We start from the raw sequence: 15,072 nt of genomic DNA on the forward strand, positions 1-15,072 counted from the left end.
TGGCACAATATCTTTGACAAAATATTTTAAAATTTTGAGAAAGTCTTTATCAACCTTATTTGCTAATAGTCTTTTACAAATATGGCAAAACAGACATGTTCATGTGGGAAGAAAATCTCGATTTTATAAAAGACATAATTAAAAACAGGATTTTATTGATCTTCAAGAATATTTTAGTCGAAAAAAGAATGCGATTCTATATTATCGATTTTTTATTTCGGTAGAAAATGTTGTCAAAATTTTATTTCAATTGAAAATTTTGTAAAAATTTTATTTCTATAGGAAATTTTTGCAAAATTTTATTTCTATAGAAAAAATTTTGCAACATTTTTTTTCTACAGATTTTTTTTTTGCAAAATTTTATTTATATAGAAAATTTTATCAAAATTTTATTTTCTTTAAAATTTAGTCTCTTGACAATAATTTTCCAGTGAAATTTTTGTTGAAATTTAGTAAAAAGTACCTTTCCGCTCAAAAAATACCTTTTTTGTACTTTCTTAAAAATTGTATTTTCCATCCCTGAGTAACTGGCAAAGTGACCAAAATTTTTAAAAGAATATGCACGTTTGGAAATATCTCTTTATTGCATTCTCCAAGTGCTTCCATCGCTGAATTAGGCAGGTTATTTTCGCAGGTTTTGCGCCATTTCATTTACACATTTGTGTTTGGCTGTTTCGTTGTTTTTGCTATGGCTAAACAAAGCGAGTCATGTTCACAAAAAGAACAACAAACACAAATAAAAAGCAGAAAGACATTTTCCAAAAATGAAATTTGTGGTGCGAGAACAAAAACAATTTGTTTTTTCGACCGTCGTTTGACGGACTTTTCAACGAGTATTCTATGATTTGTGCAAGTTTTATAGGTAAGCGTTTTTCAAAATAAAACCTCCAGCTTTTCTTCAACATCTTCGATAAGATTTTTCTATGCAGCTAAAAATATATATTTATTTATATAAAAATCTTCATTCATTTCGGGGGGGATTTGATCTCCCTCATCCCCCCCTGAATAGGGCCTTGATAAATTTAATCACCTCCACCCACGTTCCCTGTAAATTTCAAGTAGATCGGAGATGTTTAAATTTTGCTCTATTGTTTTAAAGGGACGTCACTTTCCCCGATACAATATCGACAAACCCCGTAGTGAATATCACCACTAACCTTCCCTGAAAATTCTTGAAACTTTCCTTCTAGTGTGGGGCAAGGAAGGTTGCCTCTTCGTTCATAACCTTCCCCCACTGCCTTTGTAAATTTCAAGAAAACTTAAGAATTTTTGTTTTTTTTTTTGCAGTTTTAGAGGACCAAATATCGAAAAGTGATGTAGCGTACTTTTGTAAACGTTCCAAAAAATGTCAAGCAAATTATAAGCCTAAAGAGGCGGCCTCTCTTCCGTCCAAATATTACAAAATCAGGTATCAACTATTAATATCGTAACCTCTCCTCTGTAAATTTCAAGTAACTCGGTAAAGTTTAATTGTTTCTCTGTATGTACTTAAGAGAAGCGGATGTCTCCCTATGCCCTTTTATTTTTATTAAAAAATCAGGAACCTGATATAAATTTCGTAACCTCACTCATTTTTCCGTAAAATTTCAGTCGGGGGAGTTTAGTTTTGTTTTCACTGTACTTTTAAAAAAAGTAGGGCAAAGGGGTGGTCCCCCTCCGCGACCAAATATCGAAAAATAATGTAGCGGATTTTTGTCTAGATGCCAACCGCAACATTCAATGAAAATTTCAAGCAAATCGCATAATTTTGTTCCAAGTTTCAAAAAGTAGGGCAAGGGGAAAGTCCCCCTCCCCGACCACATATGAAATCATCAGGTACCCCATATTAATTCCATTACCTCACCGCATGTTCTCTGTAAATGTCAGATAATTTAGAGAATTTTAGTTTTTTCACTGTACTTTAAAAAAGTCGAACAAAGGGGAGGTCCCCCTCCGCCACCAAATATCGAAATATAAAGTAGCGGATCTTTAACTAGATGCCAACCCCAACCTTCAATAAAAATTTCAAGCAAATCGGTCAACTTTGGTCCAATTTTTCAAAAGTCCGCCAAAGGGAAGGCCCCCCTCCGCGACCAGGTGTCAAAAAATGAGGTACCCTATTTTCACCACATGAACGCCCCCTACGATCTCTGAAAGTTCCAAGTAAATCGGTTCAGCCGTTTCGGAGCCAACTCGAAACATACAAACAAACAAACAAACAAATAAACAAACAGATTGAATTTTATATATATAGATTATTATTATTTTTTTTTTTTTTTTTTCAACGTAAAAGTGTTCCTATTAAGGAAATTTGAGTGAAGTTTTGATATAAATAAATTTAACCATATTTCCAACATTTACTATCAAAATATCTTATCATTTATTTGAATTCAACCACTTTTTTTCAGCTCAATTGGACCCATTTTATCCTTCTACCCTTTACATAGTGCTGATGACGACATTATTTAGGTCAACTAAGATAAATGTTTGTTATACATAAAATATACTGCAGTAACGAGAACATTGTCCTTTATCCATCTATACAAGGTTTGTATGCATTACTTTGGGTCTGGTACCAATGCAATGCAATAACTGCAATGAAAAGTAAATTTGGGGGAGGGAATAGGTCTTTTCATCCATGTAAGCAAAAACTAAGTGAAGGTCATTACCATAAATAAAGAACGAACAAATAGAAAATGTCTATTAGCTGGATTTTTTTTTAAGAATAATCAAAGGGATAAACAAAATTAACCTCTTGTGGTCTAAATTATTAACCACACAAAAAAAGTTCTGATTCAATCACGAAATTAATTGATCCAATTAATTTTTTAATTGAAATGTCTTCAATCACAGAAATGATAGTATCAATTAAAAAATTAATTGAAAGTCAATTAAAAAAATTAATTGATACTATTAATTTTTGTGATTAATTTTTGTTCCAATTAAAAAATTTGTTGAATCAATAAAATTTTTAATTGAATATTTCTTAAAATTCAATTAAGACTTTAATTGTACAAAATTTCGTGAATTTTTTTTCTATGTACATATTTGAAAATTTTTAAGAAAATTTTATCAAAAAACTACAAAATATTTAACAGTGTTTGTTAAATTTTTTGTGGTTACTAGTTTTGTCAAGTTTTTATTTCTATAGTATATTCTGTCAAAATTTTATTTCTATAGATAATTTTGTCAAAATTCTATTTCTATTGAAAATTTTGTCAAAATTTTATTTTTATTGAAAATTTTGCCAAAATTGTATTTCTACTGAAAATATTGTCAAAATTTTATTTCTATAGAATATGTTGTTAATATTTTATTTCTATAGAAAATTTTGTCAAAATTTTATTTCTATAAAAAAATTTGTCAAAATTTTATTTTTATTGAAAAAAATTTATTTCTATTAAAAATATTGTCAAAATTTTATTTCTATTGAAAACATTGTCAAAATTTTATTTCTATAAAATATGTTGTTAATATTTTATTTCTATAGAAAATTTTGTCAAAATTTTATTTCTATTAAAAAATTTGTCAAAATTTTATTACAATAGAAAATTTTGTCAAAATTGTATCTCTATAGAAAACTTTGTCAAAATTTTAAATTTTTAAACCATTGCGTTGACTAAACTACAAGAGCTTAACCTACAGAGGAAAAGAATGTTGGTCAAATTTATTTAGGCAAAGCCCTATAGACTGCATGATGGTTGCGTTGACTTAACTACTCTTGTTTAAGTTCAAATTCGTAAGGTCAAAATTTATTCGTTAGATGGGGACTTAAAATCTTGTAAAATAACAATTTCCCCCTCGTTAGGAAATGTACCCTAAGCTCTGGATGCAGCTCTGTGCTTTCAGCACAATTCGTTACATTTTTCTAACGAGTCGCGCCATTACCGTCTTGCGGCGTCTAACTTTTGTTATTATTCGTTTCTGGATTACGTCCGTCCAACGATTGTTTTGTAAAAGGTAAATAATAATCTCCCAAAAATTCAATAAAATTACGTTTTATTGAAACATCATTGAAAAGAAAAACTAAATCCCTTGTGTTTTTATTTATTTTATTTTTCGGTGCTACGCAATCATTGGTCCTTCGAGCCGGATACTTGCTTACAGCAATTAATAAAGGATTTTGTTTTGTCTTTTTTTTCAAAGGAAAGTGCTGATATTGTGAAGCAACAACAAAAAAGCAGCCAGTTTGCAGCCATATTTGTGGAGAATTTAAATTGAAAATTTATTTAAATAATTATATATCAACACACAGGTGCGTATGTCAGTGTTTTATTAAAATAATTGAGCAAATCGCGAGTGTTTTAAATTTAAACCGCGGTCGTTTTACAACATTGATTCAATTATTTCGTTTTGCCGACGGCAAATTGCATTTCAAAAACACACATTCGTTGCTACATACATACGTACGTTTCTTTCGTTTGTTTAATTTCGTTTTGCTAAAAGATATTCAAGTGAAAGAATAGTCAAAATAAAAAGTGAAAAAATCTATTGTATATATTGGTGTTGTGTGGTGAATTTAAACGTTGACAATTGCTTATTTACTTCAAAACATTATTTGCAATTACGTTGCCTTTAACTTGAAGTAAATAAAACAATAACAAAATACACGCAGACTCCAAAGGCTCTGTTGGTCGTATTACTATTGTAAACAAACATCAATCGTCACTGCAGTCAACGTTTGAATTACATACCTACGTATGATCAGTGATACACACACGTATATACATACATATTTTTTTTGAGCTGTGTTTCTTTGGTTTATTTGTTAACCCTCACGCTAACCCCATTAGCGTTACGCGCATTAGTAAAAATTATCGTTTTGGTCACTGTGCACCCTACAGGCGGTCCGGTACGATCGTATAATTTTTATTTTATCATATATATTACGTATATATTTTTATTTCTATATTTTTTATTATTTGCGATTTTTAATTTTTTTGGGGAGATTATTTGGCGTGGAAGTGTAGAGGTGTATTTTACAGTCCGTGCACCCTACATTTGGTCTTACAGACATTTTTTTATAATTTCTTATAATTTGTTGAATTTTTTTGATCATCTGGTTTTCGTGTGTGAAGTTTTGATACAAATTGGCGGCAGTCAGTATTCTTCGGTACACTGAGCGTAATTTTCGTAAATTCATTCATACACTGAGAGAAATAGTTCGAAGATTTTAGTGGAATTTTGAGATTTTTAGAATTTGACTTGAATAATTTGCCTATTTTTTGTACAAGGGGAAAATATTTTGTGATTCGGTACACTGAACGAAAATTAATTGTTTCTACACTGAGAGAAAAATAGTCCAATATTTTACAAATTGTTTGAAATTTTTGATTTTAAGTTTTGAAGTGGTTGTTTTACGAACAATTGTTTACACTTCAAGAAATTTTGTGGTAATTTTGGTGCAGTGTGAGAATTTGATACACTGAAAGAAAAATTTTGTAAATTTTTGTTTTTGCATTTTTGGGCATTTTGTGCAAATTTATTGATTTTTCGGCCAGTTTTCGCTGTCGATAAGTGCGTGTTCACATACTTTACGAGTTTTTGTGAATTTTTGTGACGCTGAATTATTTTCAATATGCCAGTTAATACATTCGCGCGATTCATTAGAGCCGCTGATGCGGTTGTGAAGTTTGGGACACGGGTTAGCTCTTTGAAGGAGGAGAATTTAGATGTTTATTCTCTAAGGGCTCAGGTCGAAGAGGCGAAATCACTCTGGGAGAAAGTGAAAGAGAGGTATGAGGAGTGTTTAGACGATCTTCAGGAAGATTCAGATAAGGGAAAGGTAGAATCTGCTGACGGCAAGTATGAGGCAACTTATGATGCCTATATTCGTATTGTTTCCACTATCGAAAGGAAAATAGACGGTCTGAAAGCCGTTCATAGGGCGTCAACTCCTATACAGCAGGCCGATGTGGCGGATATTTCTGCTCGTTCTGGTAATGTGGATGTATCGGGAAATTCTCTTTTGTTAGGTGTTGACCATGGTGCGGTCCATAGTTTGGCTTTACCACCATGCGATATTGAGGTTTTCGATGGTGACTTTCAGTCTTGGCCAACATTTAGGGATTTGTTTACTGCTGTTTATGTAAAAAATTCCCGTCTGAGTGATATTGAGCGCTTGTGTCATTTGCTCAAAAAGACTAGTGGCGACGCCCGTGAAGTTGTAAGAAGATTTCCTCTCACTGATAGGAGTTTCGAGTTAGCTTGGAGGACGTTAAAGGAAACTTATGACAACTTGAGAATTTTAGTCAGCAATCAGTTGAAGCTTCTTTTTGACCTTCCGGTCTTAGACACCGAGACAAGTTCTGGGTTGAAGAACTTGCAGCGTGGTATAAATGCATGTATTTCGGCGATGGCTGTGAATAACGTTCCTACGAACGATTGGGATCCGATTTTGATATATTTGTGTGTGCAACGTCTACCGAAGATTAGTGTTACTTTGTGGGAACAGGGTATAAGTGATAAGTCTGCGTTGTCGTCTTGGGTGGACATGGATCGTTTTCTTACGGAAAGGATTCAGACACTCACGTGTCTGCGCGATTTGAAGGGTATCGATGCTTCGAGGAGAACTGATGGCAGGAAACTGCGAACGCATTTTACGAATGCAGCTCCGAAATCTTCGCCATCTAGGTCGCGTAATTCGCAATACACTTCTCATTCTTCTAGAGATTCCGTCGATAAGATGTGTGTTCTTTGTCCACGACAAAGCCATCATCTTCGTGTTTGTCCGAGATTTAGGAATCTTTCTGTGAATGATCGGTTGACTGCTGTGAAACGGTACCGCTGTTGTTTCAATTGTCTAGCTCGTAGACATGACGTTAACAACTGTGCTACATCTCGCAGTTGTGAGAAGTGTCAAGGAAGGCATCATACTTTGCTTCATCGCGATTTTTCTCATTCTACGAATGTGGCGACTACGTCTTCGATGGTTTCGGCCGCTCGTCCTACGGATTCTAGCGGTTTGATTGACCCGCAGCCTTCCACTTCGTCTGGAATCGTGTCTGGTACTTCGGCCAGGCAAGTTTTTCATGTTTCCCAGAACAGGTCGGTACTATTAGGGACGGCTATGGTGAACATCGTTCATCAGGGTATGACGTACCCAGCTCGGGCTCTTATTGACCCAGCATCGGAAGCCTCCTTTATTACCGAAAAAATGCAAAAGTTGCTTAGGATTTCGATAACGAGTGCGACGTCTTCGATATCAGGCGTGAATCAATCGGTTTCGATAACTTCTCGCGGTATTTGCCTTCTGAGTATAGGGTCACCAATAGATGAGTCGGTCTTGGTAGAGGCGACTGCGTTGGTCCTGCCTAGGATTTCTGGGAATTTACCGTCTTTCCAAGTGAGTCGGAATTATATGTCGCGTTTGCCTGGCTTACGTTTGGCGGATCCTAATCTGTTCGATAGCCGTCCGGTTGATTTATTGTTGGGGGCAGACGTGTATCCCAGAATTATATTACAGGGGGTTCGCTCCGGTATTTTAGGTTCGTTGATTGCTCAACAGACAGTCTTCGGTTGGCTCATTACTGGTTCAATTCCCACTTCCAGTGTGACAGTTTTTTCAACGACTGTAGAATTTATGGAGGAAGATGGTCTTGACAAGACTCTTCTTCGCTTTTGGGAATTAGAGGACTTACCAAGACGGGCAATTTGTTCTCCCGCAGATAAATTTTGTGAGGAAAATTTTAAGAATACCACATATAGGGATTCCGATGGAAGATACGTAGTGACTCTTCCGATAAAACCCGAATTAAAGGGACAAGTCTTGCTTGGACATTCGCGGACAAGTTGTTTGAAGCAGTTTATTCGTGGTGAGGCTTCGCTTTTACGAAAGCCTGAAACAAAATTAATGTATGACGGGGTGATTAAAGAATATTTGGACTTGCAACATATGAGACCAGTGTCGTCGACTTCTCCTGCAGATCAAACTGTGTGTTATTTGCCACACCACCCGGTAATCAATCCGGACAAATTGACGTCCAAACTTCGAGTTGTCTTTAATGCTTCGCATAAGACCTCAAATGGTAAAAGTCTGAACGACATTCTTTATGTGGGACCCACATTACAATTGGAATTGGTTCATTTGATTTTGAGGTGGAGATTTTTCAAATACGTTTTTAATTGCGACATCACACAGATGTACCGCCAAATTAGGGTAAATTCGGCCCATACTTCTCTGCAGCGAATTGTCTTTAGGGACTCCCCACAAAAAGATGTACAAGACTATGAGCTGCAGACCGTGACATTTGGAGTGAATTGTGCTCCCTATTTAGCTATACGGACGTTATTGCAATTGGCCGATGACTCCGAAGATGACTATCCCCACGCGGCACATATTCTACGAAGGTGCATGTACGTGGATGATGTTTTGACAGGATACCATGACGTGGATACTGCTGTTGAATCTAGGGACCAATTGATTAGAGTACTATCATCGGCAAAGTTCGAACTGAGGAAGTGGACTTCTAATGAGCTAGCCATTTTAGAATCGCTTCCGGCTGACCATTTGGTTGACGCCAAATTACTGGAGTTTGTTGAGGCCAGTAGTTCGAAACCGTTGGGTATTAGGTGGAATGCGCAGTTAGACTTGTTTTATTTTGAGATGAAACCGATTGAGCAAAAATCTCGGTTTACGAAGAGAGAGGTTTTATCGGCTATAGCTAGGCTATTTGACCCTGTTGGCTGGCTGGGGCCAGTTATTATAGTGGCGAAGATAATTATGCAACAGGTTTGGTTGGATAAGATAGGATGGGACGAGTCTCTTCCGTTACAAACAGAGCGACAATGGCGAAAGTTTGTCGAGACCTATCAGGATGTGAATCACGTTCGTATTCCTCGATGGGTCAATTACTCCACAGACTGTGAGGTAGAATTACATGTTTTTTCCGACGCCTCGGAAAAAGCATACGCGGGGGTAGTATATGTTCGTGTGGTTACGCCGCAGGGACAAATCTTCACCCATTTGCTATCTTGTAAGACTAAGGTAGCCCCCATCAAATCTATATCTTTGCCACGTTTGGAGCTTTGTGGGGCAGTTTTGGCCTCAGAACTTTACAAGTCTATAGCCAGGGAGTTAGATATTGAATTTCGACGTGTTTATTGTTGGACGGATTCTACGATCGTCCGCTCTTGGCTTCGAAAGACGCCATCTACGTGGTCTACTTTCGTTGCGAATCGCGTATGTAGGATTCAGGAGAATACTGGGGGACAGAATTGGTACCATGTTCGTTCTGAGGACAATCCGGCCGACTTGGGAAGTCGCGGAGTGTCGCCTGCAGAGTTGGCAGTTTCAACGCTTTGGTGGCATGGACCAGAGTGGCTGTGCTCAGCTAGTTCTCAGTGGGATATTAGTGATTTGACCCCTCTTGAGACTGACGTTGAGGTACGGGCGGTCAAGACTCACGCATCGTTTTTTACGAACTATGAGGACATTTTAGAGAGATTTTCTTCGTTAGATAGGGCTCTACGAGTCATCGCGTATATATTTAGGTTTTATCAAAGGACCCATTATTCACATGCTAGTCGAAATGTGTATCACGACACGACGTTGACGGCAACTGAATTAAAGGCAGTGAGATTACGTCTAGCTGTTCTTTCTCAAAGGGCTCATTATCCAGATGAGTACGGTTGTTTGATGGAAAAGAAACCGTTAGGTTCCAGGAGTTCGTTGTTGTCATTGAATCCATTCCTGGATGAGGAGGGGGTTATGAGGTTGAATGGTCGTTTGAGTAGGTGTCCTACCCTTTCGTATAGTGAGCGACATCCAATTATAGTGCCGTATAATAGTAGATTCGCTAGGTTACTGGTGAAATATGTTCACGACATATCTATTCACGGAGGAAACCAGTTGGTTCTACGTCTTATTCGGATAGAGTATTGGATTCCTCGTTTAACATCTTTGATTAGATCGACTATTAACCGGTGTAAACGGTGTCTGTTGGATAGGAAGAAGTCTTGTACGCAGATCATGGCGGCTCTCCCACCGGAGAGAACTGTACTTACCAGACCGTTTACTACGACTGGCGTTGATTTTGCGGGGCCTTTCGAAATTAAGTCATTTATAGGGCGCGCATGTAAGATAACAAAGGGTTATGTTTGCGTTTTTGTATGCTTTTCGACGAAGGCCATACACTTGGAAGCCACATCAGACTTGTCTACGACAACATTTCTGGCTGCCTTTCACAGATTTATATCTCGGCGTGGTTGTCCCAAGACCATTTTTTCGGATAATGGTACAAATTTTGTAGGCGCTTCACGCGAAATGGAAAAAGAATTGAGAAGTGTTCTTAAGGAGGGACGTGATAAGGTGTGTTCCGCATACCAGTTTCAGCAGCTTTCCTGGCAGTTTATCCCTGCCGGGGCGCCACATATGGGTGGTCTCTGGGAAGCTGCTGTCAAAAGCTTCAAGACGCATTTTAGGAAACATGCATCTGGATTCAAATATACATTTGAAGAGTTTTCGACTGTTCTTTCGAGAATTGAGGCTTGTTTAAATTCTAGGCCGTTGTGCCCGATGAGTGAAAGTTCTCAAGAGTTGGTGGCACTTACGCCCGGCCATTTTTTGGTAGGATCTCCGATCTTGGCGCCTCCTGAACAGTTAGAGGAGGAATCACCACTTCATTTGGTGCATCGATTTAGGAAAATGAAGGCGCTGTCGCAACAGTTCTGCTTACGGTGGAAAGATGAATATTTGAAAGGCTTACAGAAAAGGTATAAATGGAAATTTCCGCAGCGTGATATCGAAGTAGGGGACTTGGTAGTAATTCGTGATGAACAATTGCCTCCTACATCGTGGAAGTTAGGTCGTGTGGATGACGTCCACCCGGGATCTGACGGTCGCGTTAGAGTTGCTGACGTGAGAACGGCAAACGGTGTTGTAAGACGGCCGGTGGTAATATTGGTCATACTGACCGAATAGTTTTCGATCGTTCATATAGTAAGCGTCATCTTTCTTTTCGCAGTACAATGGAAAATATGAGGGAAATTGTTAAGACTCTCCCTGACTACGAGGATGACGTCCCGATGTCCGATGAGGAAAGAGAGATTTTAGAAAATGATGTTGCACCGGTTCTTCGCGAGCCGTTACCAGCAATCGAGCAGGTCCCTGACGTCGGGATGACCCCAGTCGTCGCCTCTTCACAAGAGGTAGTACCGACACAAAAAGTTATCCCTCCGTCGGGGGCTGATACGGCTCCAGCTGAAGTATCTGCAACTAAGGCAGCAGAATCTTCGTCTTCCCCTACGGGGACTGCCCAAAGAAATTCGGACTCGAGCCCAAAGCTTCATTTGAACAATTGTGTGTTATGCAGGCGGAAGCATAATCTACGGTCGTGCCGCAGGTTCTTGAAAATGCGGTTGGAGCAAAGGCTGCGCACCGTAGTTCTTCATCGGGTGTGCTCCAACTGTCTGGGCAGGTCACACATGCGGTCGACCTGCAATAGTCGCGAAAGGTGTCGCGAATGCGGAGAGAGCCACCATACGCTTCTGCACTCCTTCGACCAGCAACAACGTCCTTCCGCTCCATCGTCCGATTTGTCTAAGAGAAAGTCAAATTCAAGTCCGTCCGTTAATTCGTCCGCGTACTGCATTACAAATGCTACCCCCATATTTAGTCCGTTGTTAGTTTTGCAACCAACTGTTAGGCTTGGTCCCACTCTTGTGTTGATACTCGTCTTGTCCGGTCGTCGAATTCCCGTCCGAGCTGTCCTCGACCCATGTGCGGGGTACAGTATGATATGCAGTAGTCTTGCCCAAAGCTTACTGCTTACTTCGGCAATGACAGCGCAGAACGCCTTTTGTCCGCTGATCGTCGTATCCCGGCACAACGCGGAAAATAAATTGATTTTTTCCGCCCGGGTGACAAATTTATCCCGTGTGGTCACCCCATCGGCGTCGGCTCCAGACTCCATACGAGAGCATTTTGAATGTCTCCAGCTGGCCGATCCAGTGTTTTATCGCCCTTCCGGGGTGGGGTTGGTCCTGGGGCCCGACGTATACGCAAGGGTTATTAAGCCTCAAATGTTTTCGAGTCCGGGATTCCCCTTGGCGCAGCTGACGATATTCGGCTGGGTGATTTCAGGGCAATGTCAACCATGAATATGTGTCGTAGGTCATCCTGGCCAATAACCCAGACACTGCAGACCCTCCGGGTCAACGGCTCTACGAGCATTTAGTTAAGAAAGAATGAAGTTTGAAAAAAATTAAAAGAACTAATAAAAAAAAAAAAAAATGCTCAATTTGAAAATGATACTGACAACGCATTTTATATTTATTTTGATATCAATATATTGTACATATGTAATATTCTATGAATTACTGAATTTCAATTACAACATAGCTGGATGTTGCAAGGCGGGCGGAATGTTTAAGTTCAAATTCGTAAGGTCAAAATTTATTCGTTAGATGGGGACTTAAAATCTTGTAAAATAACAATTTCCCCCTCGTTAGGAAATGTACCCTAAGCTCTGGATGCAGCTCTGTGCTTTCAGCACAATTCGTTACATTTTTCTAACGAGTCGCGCCATTACCGTCTTGCGGCGTCTAACTTTTGTTATTATTCGTTTCTGGATTACGTCCGTCCAACGATTGTTTTGTAAAAGGTAAATAATAATCTCCCAAAAATTCAATAAAATTACGTTTTATTGAAACATCATTGAAAAGAAAAACTAAATCCCTTGTGTTTTTATTTATTTTATTTTTCGGTGCTACGCAACAACTCTTGTAGTTTAGTCAACGCAATGGTTTTAAAGCTGAGATCAAAACAACAAATATGATTGAAGTACAAACCAACAGTAAAAAACAAAACACGAAAAAAATTATTTCTATAGAAAATTTGTCAACATTTTATTTCTATAAAAGGTTAGGTTAGGTGGCAGCCCGATGTATCAGGCTCACTTAGACTATTCAGTCCATTGTGATACCACAGTGGTGAACTTCTCTCTTATCAATGAGTGCCCGATTCCATCTTAAGCTCAATTACAAGGGACCTCCTTTTTATAGCCGAGTCCGAACGAGTCCGCATTGCAGTGAAACCACTTAGAGAAGCATTGAAACACTCAGAAATATCTCCAGAATTACTGAGGTGGGATAATCCACCGCTGAAAAACTTTTTGGTGTTCGGTCGAAGCAGCAATCGAACCCACGACCTTGTGTATGCAAGACGGGCATGCTAACCATTGAACCACGGTAGCTCATATTTCTTTCGTTCTATAAAAAAATGTTGTCAACATTTTATTTCTATAAAAAATTTTGTTGAAATTTTATTTCTATAAAAAATTTTGTTAAAATTTTGTTTATATAGAAAATTTTGTTAAACTTTTATTTCTATAGAAAATTTGTGAGTACCTCATAGTTGGAAAGGAATATTGTCGAAAATCTACCAAAACATAAACAATTCTAACCAAATAGTAAAAAAATACTAGTTTTGGTAGAATTCTACCAACTGTGGCAACCGTGACTTGATAACCAAAATCTTGACGGAGTAAAAGAAATCACAGTATTCTTTTATCCAAGACAAATATTTACTTCCAAATAAGACAAATATTTACTTCCAAATAAGAGAATACCAAACTACTTAGATATGGGTAACCAATTTGCGTGATTGCTTTACTACGGTGTTTTCGAGAGACCAACAAACACCGACAGTCGTCGATTGCATTGGATATTGGTGATTGAAATTTTTTTTTACCAATTGGTGTTTTAAGATTGCAAATATTGGTGTTTACTAAATACACTGGTCGGTTGTGGTAGATCGCAGCCGTTCTCTGATTTGGACTACACCAGAGAACGACTGCGATCTACCGCAACCGACCAGTGTATTTAGTAAACACCCAACATTTGCAATCTTAAAACACCAATTGGTCAAAAAATTTCAACCACCAATATCCAATGCAACCAACCCCTGTCGGTGTTTGTTAGTATGAGTGTTGGTTTCTCGAAAACACCGTAGTAAAGCAATCACACAAATTGGTTACCCATATCTCAGCAGTTTGGTATTTTCTTATTTGGTACTCTCTCAATTCTCTTGAGCTAATGCCAACTGCTAGTAATTGTTGTTGTTGAGTGCAATCACACTTAAGTGCCAACCTCGTTTTTTGTTTACCGAGCGTTGTTACGATGTCGATTGGTTTAAGATTGGAAGACACTGCATACGAACGAACATTGTTATATACTATTGGTGTTTTTATTCTCGGATTTGTATGAAAAGATCGCATGGTAATTGGTGTCTTACTCACTGCCACCGACATTTTGTGGGTAAGATTGCAATACGAAAGAAAGCCACCGTTGCAGTTCTCTGGACTACACAATAAGTTATCGTAAGGTGGCGTATGATGTACATAATTTGGATATATCAATCATACGCTCCAGTGTTTCAATTAGTATTTAGAATTAAAGGCCGCAATAATAAACATGGTTCCCACAATTGGTAGAATTCTACTAAAAATGGTAGATTTTTTTACTGTTTGGTAGAACGGTAGAATTCTTGATGTTTTGGTATATTTTTGCAAAATCTCCCTCTCCAAGTAAGAGGTTTCTCATGTTTCTATATATAGAAATAATAATAATTTTGACAAAATTCTCTTTGGAAATAAAGTGTTGACAAAATATCCTATAAAAATAAAATGATGCTAAAACTTTCTGTAGAAATAAAATTTTCTATAGAAATAAAATGATGATAAAATTTTCTCTAGAAATAAAATTTTGACAAAATTTTTAAAAGAAATTAAATACTGACAAAATTTTTAAAAGAAATTAAATAACAGGTTGGCTTATAAGTCCCCGGTCTGACACATAGATGGCGTCGCTAGTATTGAATGCATATTATTTTTATGCATTGTGTCAAAATTTGACGTCTGTAAGTCAATTAGTTTGTGAGATAGAGCGTCTTTTGTGAAGCAACTTTTGTTATTGTGAAAAAAATGGAAAAAAGGAATTTCGTGTTTTGATAAAATACTGTTTTCTGTAGGGAAAAAATACGGTGGAAGCAAAAACTTGGCTTGATAATGAGTTTCCGGACTCTGCCCCAAGGAAATCAACAATAATTGATTGGTATGCAAAATTCAAGCATGGTGAAATGAGCACGGAGGACGG

General features: G+C 37.7%; 2 protein-coding genes across 2 annotated transcripts; both read left to right on the forward strand.

The window, feature by feature from the left end:
• Positions 1–3,708: 3,708 nt before the first annotated feature.
• On the forward strand, positions 3,709–12,652 carry LOC142229192 (uncharacterized). Its single transcript, XM_075299730.1, has 3 exons — positions 3,709–3,939; positions 4,126–4,234; positions 10,944–12,652. Exon 3 carries the CDS (start codon positions 10,948–10,950, stop codon positions 12,076–12,078), a length of 1,131 nt encoding a protein of 376 aa, XP_075155845.1. The 5' UTR covers positions 3,709–3,939; positions 4,126–4,234; positions 10,944–10,947; the 3' UTR covers positions 12,079–12,652.
• LOC142231109 (uncharacterized) lies at positions 5,558–10,900 on the forward strand. Its single transcript, XM_075301729.1, has one exon. It carries the CDS (start codon positions 5,558–5,560, stop codon positions 10,898–10,900), a length of 5,343 nt encoding a protein of 1,780 aa, XP_075157844.1.
• Positions 12,653–15,072: the final 2,420 nt, after the last annotated feature.

This window comes from Haematobia irritans, chromosome 3, assembly GCF_050003625.1.
Source record: "Haematobia irritans isolate KBUSLIRL chromosome 3, ASM5000362v1, whole genome shotgun sequence".
NCBI classification, from domain to species: Eukaryota; Metazoa; Arthropoda; class Insecta; order Diptera; family Muscidae; genus Haematobia; species Haematobia irritans.

Coding starts and splice junctions, on each gene's coding strand:
- LOC142231109 (XM_075301729.1), top strand. CDS start 5,558: ATGCCAGTTAATACATTCGCGCGATTCATTAGAGCCGCTGATGCGGTT.
- LOC142229192 (XM_075299730.1), top strand. CDS start 10,948: ATGGAAAATATGAGGGAAATTGTTAAGACTCTCCCTGACTACGAGGAT.